General features: G+C 36.8%; 1 protein-coding gene across 2 annotated transcripts in view; it reads left to right on the top strand.

Moving 5' to 3' along the window:
- SEPTIN7 (septin 7) overlaps positions 1-23,309 on the top strand; it is a 53,583-nt gene that overhangs the window by 1,713 nt on the left and 28,561 nt on the right. For both annotated transcript variants that reach the window (XM_063304044.1, XM_063304046.1), the window contains one exon: positions 10,319-10,425. In XM_063304044.1, coding sequence (XP_063160114.1) covers positions 10,319-10,425 — 107 coding nt within the window. The remainder of the gene's footprint in view (positions 1-10,318; positions 10,426-23,309) is intronic.

Raw genomic sequence — 23,309 nt, 5'->3', positions numbered from 1 at the left:
TAACTTTTCTGATAAAATGACATCATTTCCTTGCTTCAGAAATTCTTAAGAATTAAGATTTTTTTTTTTAAAAAGACAGAAGAAAAGATAAATCTGGTCATGAGTAGTATACTTATATTTATGTTTTTTTTAAATTGGGGTTCCTGGTAATTTTGTTGTATTTTGTTGTAAACCGCCCAGAGTCCCTCCGGTGGGAGGAGATGGGCAGTGACAAATTTGATAAATAAATCAAATAAATAAATAAATTTGCTCTCCATTAACAAAGGTGTATGTATTGCTATGTACTACTGCCAAGTTCCAATTCAAGAATAAATTTACTGGGCACTCAGTATTATTTTCAAAGTTTCCTCTTCCTTTTTTTGGTCCTGAGCTGGTTTGGGCTCTTACAGTTCTAATATGATTTGAGATTTAGTGTCTTAAAGTCCCCATACACTGTGGGAGGTCACATAATGTCCTAAGTCATGATATGGTTGGTTGGTTTGTAGCATGATGTGAATTTTTCACATGTGTTGTGGCTTAGTTTGTGTGAACTCAGTGAAATTTGGTTTATTTCATAAAAGTGGATTTTTGTAATGTTTAACTTAAACCTATATCTCCATTTATGCCTAATTTTAAATCTGATGTCTTGTAAGTACTTTTACCAGATAAAGTTTATCAGGAAAGTACAAGGAGCAGGACCCACTTGGTAGGGATGCTATCTCTCTGCATATAGATACAGTATGTATCCCACTGCATACAGATATGCAAATACAGGTATGCAGATACACTGCATACAGATATAAACAGATATGTATCCCACTGCAATCAAAAGGTTTTTGATTGCTTCCAAGATATGAACAATTAATTAAATCATAAATGGTACAATCCAGCATACATTTTTTAAAAATCTACATTATAAAATCATAATCCAGTAAATCGTCCACAACAATATCACAAGGACAAAGAGGCAGGAAAAGCTAAGTAAATAAACAAAAATAAATTGAAGATGGTGCAATCATGAACTCGACTGAAACATTCACCAATACATTCTTCAAGGAGCTTAATTTTTAATATCCATTTAAAAATCATCAAGGAAAGGGCTAGTCTGATCTTCTTTGGGAAACTATTTCAAAGCACCAGTGCTCCCGCTGAAAACCAGTGCCTCCAGGCTTCAGCTCCTTTTCCTTCTTGGAAATGCAGGACCACCAGGAACTTCACCTTAGACGATCTAGTAGGTCAGGCCAATACATGTTGGAGCAAGCAGTTATGCAAGTCATAAAGGGCTTTATAGGTAAAAATGTAGGGCCTGCAGTATTAGTGTTAATGTAGGGCCTGCAGTATTAGTGTTATATTGAGTACTAATTAACATGCAGGCTGCAGCATTCTGGAGTAGTTCTAGCAGTCCCATGTAGAGTGCATTGCAATAGTCTGAGCAGTAATGATGGTGTAGCTTCCTGCAGCAGCTAAGGCTGCAGTTGGCACACTAGACAAAGCTGAACAAAGGCTCTTCTAGTAATGGCTTCCAGAAACCATAAGTCCAGAAAGACACCCAAATCATGAACCTACTTCTTCACCAGAAATGCAAGCCTCTCCAGAGATAACAATGGTGTTCACTGAGAACTGCAGTGAACAAACAGCAACTCTGTCTTGCTTGGGTTTAACTTCATTCTCTCTCATTCAGATTCTTACAATCTCCAAGCACTGAGATAAGATCAGCATCCCTCCTACAGCCTGGGCTGGTGATGTAAAAGCTGGATATCACCAGTTTACTGATGATGCCATACCCCAAATTATTGGATGACCTCTTCCAATGGTTTCATTTAGATGTCAAAAAGCAGGAGAGAGAGGAGCAAGACCTGGGCATCTTGTAAAGCAGGAGCCACTGGGCTGACTTCTCATCCCCACCACTACAGACTGAACTCACCCACTGAGAAAGGAATGGTATCACTAGTAACACAACATCTAATCTCCTGCAGGTGGTTCTTGCATGATTCCATGATGAAAAATACTGAAAGCTACTGTCCAAAAGGACCAAGGGAAGTGTTCTACCTACATCCAGATCTTGACAAAGGTCATCCAGGAGAGTGACCAGTTCCATCTTAGTCCCATATCTGGGCCTGAATTCTGACTGAACAGGATCCAGATAATTTTTTTTCTGGGGGTGCTATGTAGTTGGTTCTCTACCATCATCTCAATAACCTTTCCCCAAAAGGGAAGGTTGGAGACCAGCCAGTAGTTGCTTAAGACCACTGGATCCAGATATAGCCTGTTCAGAAGGGGGTGCACCACACCCTCCTCCAAGATTGCAGGCAGCTCCCCTTCCTGTGGTAAGGCATTGACAATATCCTGCCTCCAGAGCTGCATCCACACCTCTGCCTATTCCTCTCAAAAGCCAGGATAAGCAGGTATGCAACCTACTGGTGGCAGTGGACAGTCTAGACAACACTCCGTCTACTTCCTTGGAGTTCATAGACCAAAAGGATTCCCAGATAATAAGCAGGATGGTGCCATAGTCACTACTAAAGACTATACTCCTGAGAATTCAAGACCTTGGTAATTCTCAGTGACAGTGTCAGCAAAATGCTGTGCAAATTGGTCCGCAGGAGCTAGTCAGGAGATCATGATGCTGACTCCTCCCTAAAGTTTGTAGTCCTAAACAAGTCAATTGTATGAAAGCCTGCTGACTCAATAAGGGAGGAGAAGTGAGAGCACCTCATCTCCCTTATAGTTCACTCAAATATTGTCGTAGGATTTGATTTCTCTTCATTTCTTCTTAGTCCCATCACACAGAGTTCTTCAAGGCTTTAACAAGCCTTTTGTAAATCCAATAGAAAAAAATTATCCAGGTCACTCTCTTGGTTTGTCATTTGGGTTTCCTTTTTAAGTTTTAAAACCTCAGCCAGCTTCTTTTGTAGATCCAGTGAAGCATGCTTTTGGCCTGTCAGTTGTAAACCCACTTTCGATACCATCTCTATCTTGTCAGATGAAATTTGTTCTACATATCTCATTTCTTCAATAACATCTTTTGGACATAATCTATCCATAGAAGCAGACATCATTACTGACATTGTTGATAATCATGGATACTATTTCCTGATTCCATTCTTCAAAAGTCTCCTTCAATATTTTTAGTTATAACATTTTGCATTATTTTACAGGCCTGAATATCTTTCTACGTAAAATCTTTAGTCCCCTCTAGTGTCCAGCTTTTAAAATCATGAAATTGCTTATCTTTGTTATGTCTTGTAAAAAACAAAATACGATCTATTTCCCATGAGAAGCTGTTTGTACTTTAATTCCAAAATCTTACTGTAAAAGTTTCAATATTCCAATTTTATCTGGACTCTTAGTCCATTTATAACTTTCTAAGATCAAAATCTTATTTAGCTTTTTGTTTATTTCAGATTCTTTAAATTCTTAAGCTTATGATTAAATTTTTATTTCATTCAGGATTGAAGGCAGACTCATCCAGCATTTTCAAACTTGTCGTTTTGAAGCATAAATCACTTAGAAGTAGTTCATGAACAATTTCCAGAAATTATTAGAAAATGAGGTTTGCGAACTTAGTGTCCTTTAAAAGTCTTGCTAATCCTGTCGTCTTCCGGTGCTCAGATCTGCAGAAAGCTGCTGTCCTGTTGCCTCCTTGCAAGGAGCAGCTGTCTGGAGCACTTGTGGGCTATCTCCCATCCTCTCCTTATCCGGAGAGGTTCCAAGGAACCAATCTACTCACCAGTTCCTTGGTCTTTGCCACAGTTGTTGGATCTGCTTTTGTAGAGCCAACTTTAATTCACCATACCTCCCCTGGAAGTCCAATATAATATACTTCTGAGTCAACTATCTTTGAATTCTGGGGTAAGGTAACTGCTTTATTTTATTACAAGTTATTTAAATAAATAGACAGAAAAAGGACTAAAGCTGCAATAAACTAAACCAAAATCAAAAACAGAAAAACATAATAAGCAAAACCAAAAAAGGAAAAATCATGAAATATCTAGGCATGTCACATGTATATCAGGTATTAAACAATATATGAACATTTTAAATTAGGGAAAAAACCCTCTATTCTTGTAAAATAACCTGGAATCTGTTCCAAAAGGAAACATACAGTCTTTTTCTTTTTCTTTTTCTTTTTTTAGTGAAAAAGAATGCCTTTTCAAAAATGGATAAATAATACATGTCTTGAATTAAGTCCTTAATGCCAGGAATTCTACTGTGGGATTCCATTGTGTTTCTCCACCTCTACTTTTGAGTTTACTGCATAGTGGAATTATATTGTGTTTAGAATTCTGACATTTTCAATGCAAAACTTGTAAGAACACACAGAGTATTGCTGGATAAGACCAGTGTCAATTTAGTCTAGCACACTCTGTCACACAATAATCAGCCATGTATGTTTCGGAATTCCCTTCTCTAGTGTTGCAAGCAACATGGTATTCATCCATGATTCTGAAATTAGCAAACAGCAAGAGTAGTAGTTTCTGTTTAATTATTTTTTAAAACAATATGAATTGGTTATCACCACATCTGTTGCAGAAAATTGCATTGCTTAGGTATACAGTTATTGCACATGAGTTACCTTGAGTGCCATCTAGGTAGAGGGAAGTAAATTGAATTTAAAAATTAATGATATGTCACCAATATAAAACATGACTTCCTGGATCATGATTTATTTGATATATGGACACTGGGGCTCAGAGTTTTTTTTCCTTTCTTTTTCTTACCACAATATTGAACATGGGAGGATGTTTGAAATTATAAAAGAAACCTTCCTTAATGAACTGTAGAATAAGAAAGCTAATTTTAATTAAAGACGCAGGGTTATAAATCCTTGATTTATTCCCTATTTGATGTTTCCTGCCAGCATTTTAAATTACAAATGACTCAGTGAAAACTCCATATCCTCAGATGTGAGTTTAGTAATCTTACTAAATTTTCTAAGTGCTCAAGATGTTCAAGTAGATGGAAACATGCTCCCTTATATAAAAGCTCGATAAAAGTTATGTTAAAAATACTTTTTTGTGTGTGATCAAACCATTGGAAGAATATGGGTGCATTTAGGTTTGGACAAGGCAGAACGTTATATCAATATTTTTCTAAAATTATTGAAGATTCTTATCTTTAGCTGCTAATTTGATTGACTAGTCTTGCTTCACCCCAAACTAGCATAACATCATGCCAGTCTATGGCCACCTTCTTTAGTCTGGTTGGCTAATACACTGTAAAACAGTTCAGAAAGTTTTGAATTTCATATCTCTGAATCTATTTGTCACCTCAATATGCATTAAAAGGAGTAACATAAAGGAGAACAATACAACTTCCAGTAATGTTCTCATAAGGTAGTTATTGGGCTTTTGGTGACCTCATGAACACAGTTTTCTTAGGCAACATTGCCTTCTTCTTGGATGTGTTTTTTACTTCTCAGCCTAAGATACAGCCTTAGGATTTCCTTTTAGTTTTCCATCATAGTACTAATCACTGGCAATACAATTGCACAACTTCTAAGAAGGGTGGTAGTTTTCTTATTTAGAAAACAGAACACTATTGCAGATACAGTTTGGTATTCTTCACACTTCTCACTGGCAATTCAGCTGCTTTTTAAAACTTTAAGTTATTTATTTTTATAATGATTTAAGTTTTTTTAAAAAGTGGTACCAGTAAGGTATTATGCCTCTACAGCTGCCAGTTTCCTAGATAGATAGATCGATAGATATAAAAATAGACCTAGACCTAACATTTACAGGTGTAAATACAGGATGGATGGACGGATGGATGGATGGATAACTGTATGAGCTGTCAATAAGTGGAACAAATTGCCATTTCAAGTGGTGAGTTTTCCCCTGGTGAAGGTCTTCAGACAGGCTGGCTGGTCATCTGCCAGAGATACATAGGAATTATCAGCTTTGTTCAAAGCCAGCTGGCACTGAGAAAGACTAGATGACTTCTAAGTGTCTTTCCAACTCTTTGGTGCTATGATTGTTTTCTCCACAAACAAGCTGGCTTTAAATAAAGCTGACATTTCTTGTTAGTACATTTAATTTGGGGGTGGCCTGCATGCATTCAAAGTAGTACTTATGAGGAACTAATATGATTTTAGTTTCATCCAGGACTTTCAACTCCTCAGTTCTAAGACTGTAACCAAATGTATATTCATAATTTAAACAACAGCCACTTTTTTCCTCCCTGCCTTCTTTTTCATTTGGATTGTCATCTTTCCAGATGAGTTCTTGAAAACTCAACATTTTACACATGATTTTGTAACTTAGTTTAATAGAAGTACTGCCCTAATGGGATTTTCTTCTAGCCAAGCCTGCCTTATTTTACTTTGGAACCCAATGACAATTTCAGTTTCAGTTTATGCAGAAAAAGTCATGAGCCAGCTAGGAAAATTCCTTACATCATTGACTTTGAGAAGTTTATTTGTGGTTTATTGATTATATTTTACCACTGTAGATATTGGCATATGATTCCAAATGTAGCCTTTAACCATTTTCCACTGTATTGAAATAGGTTTTCTCTGAGGGCCATAGCATGCACTAGCATTGTACTGAAATAAAAGGCATAGCTTTTCTAAGTATAACAAAACAGGTGCAGGCTAGGATATTTTAGCCTTACCTGAAGTTCTTGTATTTCCACTTAGCATTCCTTTGATCAAATAATTAGGGCAGATAATTAAAGGAACATGCCCAAATAAAATCTTAAAGCATTAACAGTTTGTGCTTTTAGAATTCCTTTCTCCAGTAATCTTTGTGCGAATCTTGGAATTTAATTTTCTTGCAGATCAGTTGTTTTGACAGAAAAACACCCTCTAATTTTCATAAAGTTACTCCATTAAAATGGACGGATTCGCTACAGTTAATCAGCTAATTCCTAACTACATTAAGAAATTAAATACGTAGGTATTTGCCAGGTAATTGTAGCTTTGTAAATGACTACAGGTTGTTAATCTAAGATGATACAAGTTTATGTCTCTTATATTGTCAGCTTGGGAAAACCCAGAAAACACTTTGAAAGGGGAATGGTTTATGAATTTTTCCCTAAATATTTTTCAATTTTTTTTTCAGGGAAATATTCTGAAATAGAAGAACCTGAATTTTTCCTCTCATAGAATAATTGAGTTGCTTCTATGATAAACATGTATTTTAAATATTACTTGCCAATGATTGGTATTTAAATAAAAATATTTCTACTGTTAGATAATTGCAGTTCTTATATACTATAAACCTACACAAGTTTAGTTCTGAATCTTAAATTTAAAATCTAGTCCTGTTTCAGATTGCTCCATGCTCTGTAGCATGTGCAAACACTCTCCATTTCTGGGCAACTTTCGTACAACTGTAGTAAATTGATCTTCCCAGATATCAAAAGTAATATGACCCTTTTTTGGTTTAATGGCCTGCTGGGTTTTGAACAAGGAGAGAGAGGAAGAATGACAAATAAGAGAGGAGTGGTCCCTTTCATTTCTGGCTCTGTTTTTCCTAACCTGGATGCAGCCCCTAACAGATTATTTTGGGAAAGTGCTCTTGATTGGAAAATGTCCCTTCTAGTTTTAGAGCATGTTACAGAAATGGACGCATTTATAAATGTATGCAGTACATCAGTTCCAGGAATCTGTCAGCATATGAAGCTGAGTAAAGAAGTTTGAATCTGTGGAAGCATTCACTTATTTGATAAGTTAAAAATAATAGAAATGCAGGATATAATTTTTTATAAATAAGTTCGTAATTGGAATCTCTGTTCTTTCAGAAGCTTATTCTACTTTAAAAATAGGCTGCAATCAACTATTATATTTTTATTTAGATAAGACTAGTAAAGCAAATTAAATATTCACTGGTAGTCTTTTTTGTAATCTGTTATATGGACAGATGTTACATATTCACTCATCCTATTTTTTCTTTTGATAACTAAGTGTTTAATATTTTGGCAGTTTTTAGCTAATCCTAAATTTATAGAGAAGACAGTGCTTCCAAACTGAAATCATACAAAATTTCTTTTTTGTAGTAGCATGTTTTATTTTGGGAGTCTATATCTTGACCTGCCTTTCCATCTGACACACTTATGGTATGATTAGAATATCTTGTCTTCCTTACCGTTTAGTGCAGAAATGTGTTAAAATTACAGTTAAGAGCCATGTTGCATTTTTAGTGAGGAAAACTCAGTTTTAGAAATATTACCTAGTACATTTTTTTTCCTCTCCATCCCTCGAATGTGCCAAAAATACCTCTCGTATATATTCCCACTGAACAGTTACAATATTTTGCTGTTTGTCTTTTATTCTCTGATTTCAATATAACAGCCAAGACTTTCAGGTCAGTTCTTAAATTTTACATATGTAAAGTTTTGAATAATAATTTATTAATGAGATTTTATTTTTGTTCCTATATTTCTAATGTCTAAAATTCTTTATACTGTTATTGTGTAATATTATGATGAGTCTGATGAGGAAAACAGTCAAATGTGTATTAGAGTGGCCTTCCAAATATGTAACTATAAATCCCAGTTGCACCAAGAGTCCAGCCCAGTGGCATGGAAGACTTGGATCTGTACTTCAGCAGTATGTGAAACACCACTTTTCCCTACTCTCCCTGCGCCTGTTTACCTGAGCTCTAGAGACAGGTGTTGGGTTTCTTGCCTGTAGTGGATGGAATTCAGAACCTCCCATTGATCTAAGACCACTGGGATTGATACCTTACCCTGTTGTGCCTCTTCTCCATTCACTCAGGTGGAATATGATTTCCATACTTGAAGTAGCTTATTGAAGCAACAGTAGTTTCTAAACAGACAATATGGTTGTATTCTGTTGAATAAAATAGCCTGTTTGTAATAACTTCTGCAGACTAAAAGTGTCCTTCCCATATAGGAGTATTACACCTATATTATTATGTATGTAAATAAAGCACAGTGAAAAAAAGTTTCCTGTCAATTTCCACTGATATACGGCAAATACTCCTATGCATTCCAGCTTAATGTGACAGAATATTAACTGTGCTGTACTTCATTATAGAAAATCTTCTGATTGGTTAGAAATGGATTACTCTACATAATTTTAAATGAAAGTGTTTTTATTTTTCCTGACTCATATTTTGCTGCATTAGGGTCATAGTGGGATTACTTTTACCTTTATGCTTTCAATCATTAATGTGGTTTGCAGAGCTTTTTTTTTTCAAAAGTCATTTTATTATGCTTTTTGCCAGAATTCTTATTAATATAGTTAGATGTGTTTTACAATGAATTTAATGGGCAAGTAATACTTCTGGACATTCAGCTAGCCCTCAAATAAACTTGAATCATATCTTACTGATTAATTACTGATTTGAAACCTATATATTGTTCTCTATAAGGAAATTGTCAGTACTTCTGTAGTTTAATTACAAACAAGTATTCTATGTTTCAATAGCAACAGTAAAACAAGTTCTGTATCTGTTGATATTATGAATTCCTCTTTAATCTGCTAACTATTAGTAAAACACTCTGTTTTAAACATTGAATTAAATGGTGTACACCAAACATAATTCCTGCTCTAGACCTAGGCATCCCCTTTCCTACTTGATATGTAATGTAAAATATTTAAAATCAAACCATTCTGAATTTGAAACATCCCCTTTCAAACAGCTGTTTTGAGCACAAATTTGGGAATGTTGTAGAATTGACTTCAAATTCTAAAGTTTTTGAATATCCTTACTTATGAATTATTATCACCATTATGGAATGGATGTGTTTAGGGAACAAGTTGGGATTCCCAAGCAAATGAGATCAAATGTATGGCTTTGATTCCTAGAACATAGCCTAATGAAACCATATTTTTCACAAGAGGTGAACTTCAGGTTTGTGCTATCTGAACCTTCTGTTTATAGCTTGGAACTAAGCAGTTACCTTCACATACAAAAGTGGTATCCTGATAGACATGAATCTTTTGATAATGCACATAGCTGTGATAAAATCAGGAAGTTTCTAACCATAGTTGCACTTTTGTTCCAAAACAAACAAACAAACAAAAAAGCTAGTCAGCTTTAGAACAATCTGGATTGTAAATTCAAAAGTTCATTTAAAGATTTGTAATCCATGTCTCTTTATACAGATAGGACAGATAATTGTGAACAGTGAGGAGAATATTTGAAGATGTTGAATGCTTAAATATTTGAATAAAACTTGAGTCCCCGGCATTGTATTAAGAATTATATTGTCTTTGATTTTAAACCTGCAAAGTAAAAAATAGTTACGAACAATGGAAAATAACATATATTACGTTTTAAAATAAAATGATCCAGAAAGCATATCCGGTTAATGAGTAGTGTCATGCGATCATTCTAATTGTATTAATGCTTGTTTTTGTTTTTGGTAGGTGAATCTGGATTGGGAAAATCAACACTAATCAACTCATTATTCCTGACAGACCTGTATTCTCCAGAATACCCAGGACCTTCACATAGAATTAAAAAGACTGTACAGGTTTGCATATAAAAAGTATAGCTTCTGTTATGTCTTTTATGTGCTAGACTGAAATAGAAGTACCTTCACTTTATTTATTTGTTTAATTAATTTTTTTTAAACTATCCAGTAGCAAAAACTCTCTGAGTGGTTTACTTAAACAGACTACAAAGTACAATCTGAGTAAAAACATGCATGATAAAATCAAACCAGATACAAAATAAAAACATCATATAAACTAGGCAGCAGCATGGTGGTCATTTAAAAACTAAGAATTAAAAGTCAATTAAAAAGCTTGGGAAAACAGAAAGATTTCAGAATGATGCTAACGTGGGCACCAGTTGAGCTTTTCCAGGGAGGGAATTCCAGTCCATTACCCTGCCCAGCACTGGTTCAGAACATCAAGCACTTCACCTGTGTTAGATGAAAAAGGCAAAGTGGAGCTGGGTGTCATATTGTTGGCGCATCAGCCCACATCCCTGAATGACCTCCTCCTCGCAGTTTCATGAAAAAGCATAGGAGATAAAATGGAGCCCTGAGGGACTCTATAACCCAACCTGCCTCTGGTTGTTTCTGCCCATCTGGGGAGATCAGGCAGAGTGAGTACACTTCAGGTCCCATTGATCAAGCTGCATCATCTAGTGAAACAGGAGACGTGCCTTCTCTCTTGCAATGCCTGCCTTCTGGAATGATGGGGGTGGTGATGGTGGTAAACCCCCTGTCCCCAAAGATCCAGAGGGTTCCCACAGTGATGACCTTCAGGAAGCTATTAAAGACCTGACTTTGGGCCAAGATGAAGATTGTACCCCTGCTGGATGGGTTTTTTTGTTTGTTTGTTTGTTTTCTATGTTGTCTTTGGACTGCTTTTTTGTGCAGAGTCATTAGGAGTTGGGCAGTCTATAAATTGTATAAAGAACAAACTACCATGAGAGTAAGCAAAAGCACCTTGCCTTGGAAGGGAATATTTGGCCACTGGCCCATAAGTGTTTTCATCCTCTGGGTCTAGTTTGGTTTATTCAGAAGCAGTCTGATTGCTGCCTCATTTATTATTATTTTTAATTTGTGTTTGTTTATTTTTACAAGCTAGGTGTTGCAATTATACTTCTTTGTCAAAAAAGAAGTATAAAACTAATAGTTTAAAGATGTAGAAAAATAAGGTAGGTAACAAAATAATGATAGTGATTATAATAGCTAAAAAAACACTTCAGATAATAAAATGGGTGGATAGCCAATAAAGCTATACCTTTAGGAACTTAGAGTGCTATGGAACATTTCATGCCCAATTTCTAGTCAAGACATGTCTCCAGTTTACACAATTGGAATCAGTAAGAGGAAAAGGAGAAGTAATAGATAATGAACATAAGATCAAGAAATTACTGTCGTTAACATATAGATGGTAAATTAAATTTAGATTCAAGCTATAAAACCCAAATTTCAGATATGGCACAATTCCATGTATAAAATTGCAGCATAAAAATATTTATTTCCATGGCTTTCTGTGTATCTCAAGAAAGGTAAACAAACCTCTCATAAGTGCTTTATTAGCCTCCCATAGTATAGTTAAGAAAGGTTCAGAAACCAAGTTGTTCTGAAAGAAACTCTCCAGTTAATACTCCATTTTCTCCACATATTCAGTCTAAGATCTCCTTGCTCTATTCCATTTTTTTCGGGAAGCATCTGATAGGATTTCAATTATAGTACCTACTACTATCAAAGAAGTATTGTTTCTTTTTAGTTCTAGAATTGCCTCTTTAATTTTGAAATATGTAAGTTGAATAAGGACATCATGTAGCAGTTATCATCACCATGCTATCGAGGAATTTATTCTATAATTTTTTTGAATTTCCAAAGGTACAGCTTCATTGAAATCAAGATAGGCTTTAGATAAACCTTTCATATCTCTTTCTAGATATTCCTTACCAAATTCTTCCAGAATGCTACTGAATTTCAGATGGTTTTTACACAGCTCAGTTTCTAGTAATTCTAGCTTGGCTACTGATTTGTTCCATCTGATGAGATTTTTGAACTAAAGATAATTCTGAATATTTAGTCTTTAATTCTTTAATCTCTTTATTCTGAGATTCAACTTGGATTGTCAGTCGCTGTCTCTTTTAAAGACAGTAGGACTGCTCCCTCTCTCATTGAGGCACTTATGACCACCTGGACCTAGGTGGACAATGCCTCACTTGAATTGATAAACCAAGAAGGGCAAGAGTCAAGCACACAAGTGATAATCTCCTTAAGAAGATTAGTATCCCATTGATACACACACACACACACACACACACACACACACTTAGTTACAGGCAGTCCTCGCTTACCAACTACCTTGTTTAGTGACCATTCAAAGTTACAACAGTGTTTAAAAAAAGCTTTACAAACAATCCTCACATTTATGACCATCGCAGCATCTCACAGTCACATGATCGCCATTTGTGTGCTTCCTAACTCTGCAACAAGCAGAGTTAATGGAGAATATGGAAGTAAAATTGTAAGTCGCAGTCACATGATGTTTCACTTAAGAACCAGTTACTTGCTTAGCTACTGAATGGGAAGTCCATCATAGTGATGCGATTTTTTTTTACTTAGCAACAGAATTGCCAGTCCCAATTGTGGTTTCTAAGTGAAAACTACCTGTATATCTGCTTATTGCTTCTTATTGATTGATTGATTGATTGATTGATTGATTAAATTTCTAGGCTGCTGAAATCCAATATGACTCTGCGCAGCTTTACAAGGTTAAAAGAACATTACATAAAAACAACTATATGTAGAATAATAACCATCTATCTTAACTATAACAGTCTTTTCCAGAACAGTTTAAAATGTTTACTGAAAAGGTAGTATGCCTGGAGCACCAGTGGAGGAACATGAAAAGTGAATTTGACCAAGTGTAAGGGTTGCCTTATTCTGACATACTCAGCCTCACAAGCAGGTTCTTAATGAAAACTGATTTATTGAAAGAATAGTGTGCAAATACAAAGAAAGCTGAGAATGACCAAAAGCCCGCCAAATACAAACTAAAAACCCTCGCTTCAAACCCGATCCCGCCCCTTGCCCCACCATAGCAACCACCCCCTCCCAGGTGTTGGTAACCTTTACACATCGGCCTGGGAAAGTAACCTTGAACACATGCAATAACCCAAACATACATTCCTCAGTAACAGTAAGGAGATTACAGCCCGGCATGGCTGAAATTCTCCTCCCAGCAAATGACAGACACGGATCAGGAAATTGACATGCGAAACGTTACGATGTATCCAGACCATTGGAACGATGAACATGACACCAAGCATGAGTATGTGCTCAAGTTCAAGTCTAAACTGTGGCAATAAAGGAAATGAAGCACCGTTACTTCTCCCTCCTTACTGCTTCAGCAGGCTGTTGTCCAGCAGCATTTTCAGGGTTGCCTGCTCCCTTATGTGAGGGTTGAATGCAAAGTACTGTCTCCACCTCTATAACTTCAGTTTAAATAGCGATATTTTAATAAATGAAACAGGAGAACAATCCTTAAAATGAGCTCTTTTGTTACCTGCATTTCCTTCTCCGCATAATCACTACCATTCGCTCTGCATTCTACCAGCAGACAAGCTTCTTAAAGCATCACAAAAGAACTCCACACTATGTCTCTTCAACCAGGTCCTAACTGTCCTTCCCACCTTTCATTTGAGTCAAATAACTGCCCACAAAAGTATTCCTTCAGTTTGGGAAAAAGTAGAAATTGCAAGGTGCCAAGTATGTACTTGATAGCATATGGGATAAGATGGTTAGATTCAGCTTCACAATTTTCTTCTCAATGTGACCAACACGTTTCTGTAAAATGCCAGATTTGACAGCAATTTCCTTTTGAGTGATCCACTGATTATCCTTAATTCATCAACTTTTGTCATATGAAACTTGCTGGTTGCTGTCTCAGATTGTCCATTTCATTCTTGATCACGCAAATCAATTTTTCCCGGTTTACCATCTTTCCATTTCATGGTCCAGCAGTGCACATTGTTCACATCCACACAATCATCACCATAACCTACCTGCATTTGACAATGAATTTCAGTTGCAGGGACTCCTTTGGCAGTCAGAAATTCAATGACAGCATGTCATTGAGTCCCCCATTGGGGGAGATGGGCAGTGATATAAATTTAATAATAATAATGTTGGTTCAAATGCATTGATGACTACTTACTGCAGGCTTTCATTTCATAAACAGTAGCAATACAACCTTTTCTCACAGCAACTGAAGTGAAAGAACAAATGCTAAACAACACATCAGCTTCTAGCACCTCAATACTGCCATCTGTTAGTGACATAACACTGGAGGCATCACTTTTCATTTAACCCTCATATAAGAGGGCAGTAAGTAGATCTCCTCCCTGGCTGCTCTGTCTTGTTAGCACAACATTTTGCTGATAACATCATCCAGATTTCTCAAAAGTCTTTACTTTTCATGAGAAGAATTCATTATGATGACTGTGGTAACACCCTGCTATGTTCTTTGGGACTCTTACTATGTGATGAAGTGGATAGGGTGTTCTGTTGGTTGTCCCTGGCCACTTGAGCTCTTAATCCTTACACCTCCTACTTCCTTCAGGAGTCTGGAGTGAGAGTGACAGGCTGGATCTGGGATGTAGTCAGAGCCTTCCTTCAGGAGTGGGGTAATGTCATCAACTCAGAGGGGCTATTTCACTTCCTCCAGAGCACCTTCTATGTTTACTATCACCCTGTCTCTAACCTTCCTTTTGGGGGGAAAGTTGTTGAGGCTATGATTGTGTACCCTTGAGAAAGTGGATAATCAGGGGCCTTTTTAGTCAGGATTTAGATCTGGGCCTAGGATGGAGACAGCATTGTGACCTGGATGGGAGTAGTACACTCCTTCTGATTCTTTTGGACCTCTAAAGTGACTTTTAATACCATTGACTCTAGCCTTCACCTGACAGGCCACAGAGTGGAGTCATGCAGAGGTGGACGGTAGTTGCATGATTAGTGTATGGCTTTCCAACTGGCTCTGATGATAGCAGGGCCAGGAGAGAAGAAATACTGTATGAGGTAGTGGATGGAAGTCGAGTGGGAAAGTGGTTTGAAAAAAGAATGTGTCCTAACAGCCAGGAAACACGCTGAGACAAGGAACTGGTCTCTAATGTTTATTGCTAGTACATAACAGGAATCCTAACAAACTGAAGAAGCGTGGGAAAACCCAGACATATAAATCCCAAAGGTTAAGGCGGTCCCGATCTGTGTCTCTTTGAATGGCTGACCAATTCCTCAGTGCTACGCATGCGCTTGACAGTCTGGATGGGAGCCCCCCGCTCGCCATCCTTACTCATGACAGAATGCTTTGCTTGTACCAGGCATCTTGAGATCCTCCGTTACTGTCATCATAATCAACAAGGATAAATAGTTGTTTGTACCAGCCAAACATATTTATTTAAATCTGTCCCTCATTTAACAGCATCATTTCTCTCTGCAATCATCATCTGCTTCATTTTCATTTTCATTTCTCCTATACAGAGAGTCAAATATCTTCAGCTCACACTTGTTTTAAAACCAACTTATTTTAGACTCTTAAGAGGACATTGGAATGATATGACTTAGTGCTGTTTGACTAGGGACATTCCAGATTCCAGATCTGTATTTTCATAAGCTTAGGATAATGCCCCTTCTCCAATTATCCTCTGCTTCACATCTAATTGCAAGATAAGCAGACAGGTGATAAAAGTCAGTCATTTGGGGAAAGGATTATGCATGGGATAAATGTATTAAGAGTAATACATTGTTTACCATTGTTTACCATTCTTGTGTTTTACTGTTTATTCAGTTTATTTATTCAATTTGCATAGTTGACCATCTCACCTAAGTGACTCTGGGCAGTGCACAACAGTAAAAACAGCATCAAAAATGAAACAAATTAATAAAAACCATCATAGAAATAAACAAAAGATCAATAAAACCACATTTTGCACAGCCACAGCTTCTGGATGCTCTTCTAGGACCGCCCCATGTAGATTGCATTACAGTAATCCATTCAGCAGGTGATGAGAGCATGAATGATTGAGAGCAGAGCCTCCCAGTCCAGGAATGGGTACAACTGGTGCACAACACCAAGTTGTGCAAAGGTGTTCCTGGCCACAACTGCCACCTGCTCTTCGAGCAGGAGTCATGATTCCAGGAGAACCCCTAGATTGTGCACTGGGTCTATTTGGGGCAATGCTACCCCATCCAGGACTAAAGATGGTAAGTCCCTGGAACCAGATATGACAAACATTTCTCAGAATTACTTTAAAATGCATACAGTAAGCAAATAACACTTCTGCATGGTGTTTTGCCACATCATTTAATGTTCTTGTCATAACATGAAGTTAGAGGTAAATGTAAATGGACGCGGTGGCGCTGCGGGTTAAACCGCTGAGCTGTCGATCGGAAGGTCAGCAGTTCGAAACCGCGCGGCGGGGTGAGCTCCCGTTGTTAATCCCAGCTCCTGCTCACCTAGCAGTTCGAAAACATGCAAATGTGAGTAGATCAATAGGTACCGCTTCGGCGGGAAGGTAACGGCGTTCCGAGTCGTCATGCTGGCCACATGACCCGGAAGTGTCTATGACAACGCCGGCTCCAAGGCTTAGAAACGGAGATGAGCACCGCCCCCTAGAGTCGGATTCGACTGGACTTTACGTCAAGGGAAACCTTTACCTTTACCTTAATGTTCTTGTCATAACATGAAGTTAGAGGTAAATGTTCTTTCACTTGGAACACTTTGATAATCAGTCCTACTATATCAATGTCCTGTGCAGTTTTTCTCCCTGCTGTTATCTTCATAAATACTTTGAAAAAATATTTTTATGGGTAAGGAGGGTATTTTTGACCATGTATAGTGAAGCATGATATTTGTGAATGTTGTTCTTGAAATATAGATTAATTCCTCTTGTATATGTGCTGTGAAAGTGTACACTCACTCATTTATACAATATATGCACCCTTTTTACCTAGACTGGAATTGAAGGAAACCTTGGTTGTTTTTGGTAGAAAACAGAACCAAATTGTCTACAAATGTTATATTCTGCATTAGAATATAGTCAACAAGAAGACAAATGGATCACTTTGCAAGTTATAAATATGTGTTCTCAGAAGAATTGTACAGGGTAGAAAAGAGGAGTGGGGGGTCACTCTGTATCCAAAGAATCCTGTATCAGTTCTTGAATAACATATGTTCAATTGTCTTCTATAAAACCTAGCTCATTCTCTGAAGTCAGTCCTTCAAGAACTGTTTTTCAGTAGCAGAATTTCATGTGGAGGTTTCTGTAGCAGAGCAGTATATGTATGAGGTGGTATATTAGATAAGCATATCTGAACATTCAAATACTAGAATTGTTTTGATCAAGCTTGCTAATACAAGAAAAAAAATTGTATTTTAGTATTACTAGTTTGTTAATTTCTAAGCAATGGTGCATATTGTGTTGAAAAATTAAACATTTTGCAATTCATGAATTAAAGAACTATATTTAACTTCTAAGATCTTATTTCACAATGGGCTTAGCTCCAGTGGTACTGCAGGTGGATTCCAATTCTCGTGGAAATGACTGTCGGTGAAACTAGCATTATTAGGAGTTTCTCCTTCCCTCCTACTTTCCTTGGATTATGAGCAGGCTAAATCACTTCTAAAAGAGCAAATAAAAGATGTAGAGTGCCTAACTGACTTAAGTAGGCCTTTAAACTCCATTTTACCAGTTGTCAAAAGTACATAACAACTCTGCAGCTTATCTTAGGTAGCTAGACACTCTCAGGGATAGAAGGGCCTTTACCTTGGCATGTTGTGTTCATTTTTTTTGACTGTCATTGATGGAAGATATTGGAGGACACCTTTTCTGGAGGACATTTTTTGCTATGAGTCTGTGCCCACTGAAAGTAACAAACATATCCTCTTTTATAGAGGCATACAAACCTCTCTTATGTCCACACTATTTATAGGCTCCTGGCAGTACTCATCGCATGTATGTTTTTTTTTAATTATAACACATATAGGTGCTAAGTTTTGCACAGCAGCTTATAAATGTAATGGATCTAATCACTAGTAAGAATTAAAAATATCTGATAAAACCTATATTTACATGATTGCATTGTTACATTGTTCAGTGCTGCAAAGATATATATTGGTATGTGGAACATAAACCAAGGCAAATCTGATGCTATCAGATCAGAAATGTCAAGGCTGAACATTTATTTTTTTGGAATTAACAAACTGAAATGGGCTAGGATGGGTTACTCCACATGAGAGGAGTGTCAGATTTTCTATTGTGGACAAGAAAACATAGAAGAAAAGGAGTAGCCATCTTTATTAACAAAAGGGTATCAGAGTCAGTGCTTGGATGCAAACCAAAAAATGATAGAATCATCTCAATTTAAATCCAATATAAGCCAATCAGTATGTTGATTCAGAGAAAAGGAGAAGAGAGAAAAGACAGTGTAAAACAGAGTGGCTGGAGAAAAGGTTGGAGAGTAAAGTTGCATGAGTGTCTGGAGCAGTTGTTGGTTCCTAGTTGAGGGAGAAGAAAAGTCCATGGGTGTCATGAGTAAGGATGGCGAGCAGGGGGCTCCCTTCCAGACTGTTAAGCACATGCGTAGCACTGAGGAATTGGTGAGCCATTCCAAGAGGCACAGATTAGGACCGCCTTAACCTGCGGGGTTTATATGGCTGGGTTTTTCCCACGCTTGTTCAGTTTGTTAGGATTACTGTTATGTATTAGCAAATAAACATTAGAGAACAGTTCCCTGTCTCAGAGTGTTTCCTGGGAGTCAGGACAATGGGTGACTTTTGAAGGGAAGTCCCAGAGAGACAACATTTTCATTGAAGACCCAAGACAGGAAGGAGGAAGATGGCTGGCTGCGGACGGCATCTTCACACAAGGCCCAGGGCAGGAAGGAGGGAGATGGCTGTCATTGGCAAAGCCCTGGTCTCTGGGGAAAGACATGGAAGAAGATCCTGAGAGAGCTTTTTCCCTCAACAAAAGAGATTGTGTTTGGCTGACCAGATCCAGGAGGAGTCAAGACACTGAGCACAAGAGCAGTAAATCAAATACATTCCTTTCTTTTTGCTCTCTCTTGATAAGCCCAGAAATGGAGGAAGGAGATGGAGTGAAGAGGGACGAAGTAAAGCAGTTAGCGGGAAATCTAGGAGGGAAATGTCTCTGAGAGAGAGACATAGGAGTAAACCTGACACCAAGGTCATGTTGTATCAATTGTAAATACCTGTTGTAAATAGCTTCACTGCATATTGCAAAAAAGCATAAAAGCCTCCATCCTCTTGTTTCTCTATGTCAGTTGCCATCCTTGCAAACCAAAGTACACCTCCAATTCTAAAAGAACCCAGTTACACTGTGACAGAATACTAAAGAATGTTCAGCCTACTGAACAGATGCAACCCCAGGTTGATAAGATAGTGATCAAGAATTTGCAATCTGGACTTCAACAATATATGGAATGAGAATTCCCAGATGTACAAGCTAAATTTAAAAAAGGTAGGGGCACTTGAAATCTCATTGCTAACATGTTCCAAAGTATATCTAATTTGTTTATTAATTATACTAAAGCATTTAACTATTTAGACCACAGCAGACTGTGGGTAGCCCTTAAAAACATGGATATGCAGGACCACCTCACCTGCTAATTGAATAATTTGCACGTTGCCTGGGAAACAGTAGTTAGAATGGAATATAAAGCAATACATTGTTACTGTATTTTTTAACATATGTGCAGAATATATAATGAAAAATGCTGGACTAGAAAAAAATAGAAACGAATTGGACCTCAGATATGCTGCTACCACCACTTATATGACCAGAAATGAGGAAGACTTCTCTTGTTGAAACTGAAAAAGAGTGTGCCAAAACCAGTCTACTGTTCAATATATATAATTTAAAAATCTAAGATTATGTCAACAGGCAGAGCCATTCCAAGGCTCAAAAATGCACAAGGATGGTGACTGAAGCTATGAAATAAAAGAGACATCAGTGCTTGGCTGAAAGACTACACCACATTAGACAAAATATGTAAATTGCAGAAATATCATGCTAACATCAAAGTTAAGGCCATAATGTTTCTAGCTGTAAAATATGGGTATGAAAGCTGGACCATCGGAAAGGCTGAACAAATGGATGGATGTGTTTGAATTGTGCTGAGGAAATTGTTGTGAAACTCTGTAAAAAGAATAAATCATTGAATGCTAGATGAAGTAAAATCAGACTGCTCACTGGAAGCACTAGTAATAAAGCTAATGCTTAAACATTTTAGTCATGCAATGTGAATGCAAGACTCATTGAAGAAAAGCCTAATGCATGGAAAAATAGAAGCTAATAAAAGAGATTGACAGAAGACAAGGTGCCTTGATGATATCATTGATGACATAACCATGAACTTAAAAGAATTCAAAGAAGCAGTTACTGACAGACAATCCTGATGAAATGCTGTCTGTCAGAATCCAAAAAGTCAGAAATGACTGAGCAAAACTTGCTTTCTGTTGCATTTAGTCATCTACAGGCAGTCCTCACTTAACAACCACAATTGGGACCAGAATTTTGGTTGCTAAGCAAAGTGGTCATTATGCGAATACAACCTGATTTTATGACCTTTTTTGTGGCGGTTAAGCAAATCACCATGGGCATTAAGCAAGCCATGTGGTCGTTAAGCAAATCATGTGGTTCCCCATTGATTTTGCTTGCCAGAAGTCGGCTGGGAAGGTAAAAAAATGGCAATCACATGACCATGGGACTCTGCAACAGTCATAAAGGCAAACTGGTTGCCAAGCTCCCAAATCATGATCGTGTGACTGCAGGGATGCTGCAACTAGCAAGTGTGAGGTCTGGGCGTAAGTTGGTTTTTCAGCACCATTATAAGTCTGAACCATCACTAAATGAATGGTGGTTAAGTAAGGACTACGTGTAATGTAGTTAAAGTCTTATTGTTACAGTCTGTTTACATAGAATAATATTTTACTCTTTTCAGTTTCTTTATAGCTACCATGGAATAATATTTTATCATTTTATCATTGCTTTTTATGATAATACACAGTTCTTATTTATTGATATTATACATCACCATGTTTAATTTAATATTAATAATTATTTTGTAATTCTATGTAGATTTTAGCCTTATAAGGATTTTAGAATTCTATGCTATAAATATAATGTTTAATTATCTTGCTCATAGATGGGATGGTTGGATTGTGATGTATGGGAAGCTGAAATTAAATCACTTTAAAAAAAAATTTCTTGTGAAGTAGAAGAGAACCATTTATGAAATATATCAAATAACTTCTAAAAAATAACAAAACTTTAATTTTACAAACCTGGCATAGTCTGTGAATTTGATCCATGTGATCTATTTAAATAGAGTGCATGGGAAAGTAAACCTTTGGAATGGACTTACTGTGAAAAGTTTTAAATTCCAAGATTGGAGCTAATTTATTTTTCCTGAATCCCCATGGACTAGTTCTAAAACTAAATAGGATTCATTTGAACTTGTGATGGAGACTGATGCTATTTACAATAGTTTTCTGGCTGTCTTCCAGATGATAGTACATTATGAGAATTTGACCATGTATGGTTACACAAGTTTTTTTTTTAAGAAAAAATTAAATTGACCAGTCAGAATGTACATGCAATGAATTCTAGCTTGAACTTTATACTGTATATTGTGTGAAGATATTTACTAAATATACTCAGAGCATATAGTCTTGAAGCTAAGTCTGAGAGGTTGTAAATTATAAGTGCTAGTTGTAGAAGAAATACAATCATTCATCATCAACATCATCCCTATTAAAGCTAAAGTCAAGCTGTTTAAAATAAAATACAAGGTCAAAGTGTCTAGGTAGTGATACAGTACAAAATAAAAACATTCACTAATGTAAATTAAAAAGAGAAAAGATGAAGATGGGAATTGAATACAGTAACCGAAGAAAATTATTTCAATTTTGTATGTGTGCGTGCTTTCTGGTCAAGTCAGGGTTGACTGGTTGACTCCTGATTACTGCTTGGTCAAGTTCCTGCAGCTTTCTTGGCAAAATTTTCTGGAGTGTTTTGGCACTGTCTCCTTTATGACCCAAAGTTATCAAGCTGGCTTTGTGCCTAAGGTGGAACTGGGACTGTCTCTCAGTTTCTAGCCTGGGACTTTATCCACTACGCCAGACTGACTCATTGCAAATTGTATGGTAAAGCAATTTCAGTTAAGTCCAGTGGCAGCTTATACAATTTCTATAATGAAAGATTTAGCCACTTTCTTGGAAACTCCACTGAGCTTAGTAAAAAGCTCACTGTTTTGTGTTGGTGTGAGCTGGAATATTTTACAATTAAAGGGGTTATCAGTTCCACTCACCAGGGATGATAGATAGCATAATCCTGAAGTATATGAGTAACTTTTTCAGTTGCAGTATCAGAGCAGATAATCAATCTTGGAAAGGAACATTGTTACATCTAGTTGTTGAACACTAAAAATAGAGTATTTACAATGTATTGTATTGATCAATGGAGAGTTGTAATTTTCAAACCAAGTTTTATCTTAGTAGGCTGAGTGGATATGTAAATATGGAAAGGTAGGAACCTTGGATATATAAATATGGAAACATCGGTAAACATCAACACACATGCTAGATCAAACAAAAGGACCATCTAGTCCTGGATTCTGTGTTCGTAATAATAGTTAGGTATCGCTGGAAGTACTGCTTCTGATACTGGATTAATATACAGGTGTCATTGCTAGTAATCAGTTGCTACTCTTATTCTTCATGAGTTGTTCTAAACTGTTTTAGAGTTTTTTTAATATTTACAATGGCCATTAAATTTCATAAATGTACTGTGTAAAAGAGTATGTCCTTTTGTTTGTGCTGAATTTCCCATCATAAGTTTGATTGGATAATTCTGGGTCCT

Source organism: Candoia aspera, chromosome 4 (assembly GCF_035149785.1).
Source record: "Candoia aspera isolate rCanAsp1 chromosome 4, rCanAsp1.hap2, whole genome shotgun sequence".
Classification (NCBI taxonomy): Eukaryota; Metazoa; Chordata; class Lepidosauria; order Squamata; family Boidae; genus Candoia; species Candoia aspera.
This window is presented reverse-complemented; position numbering and strand designations above follow the sequence as displayed.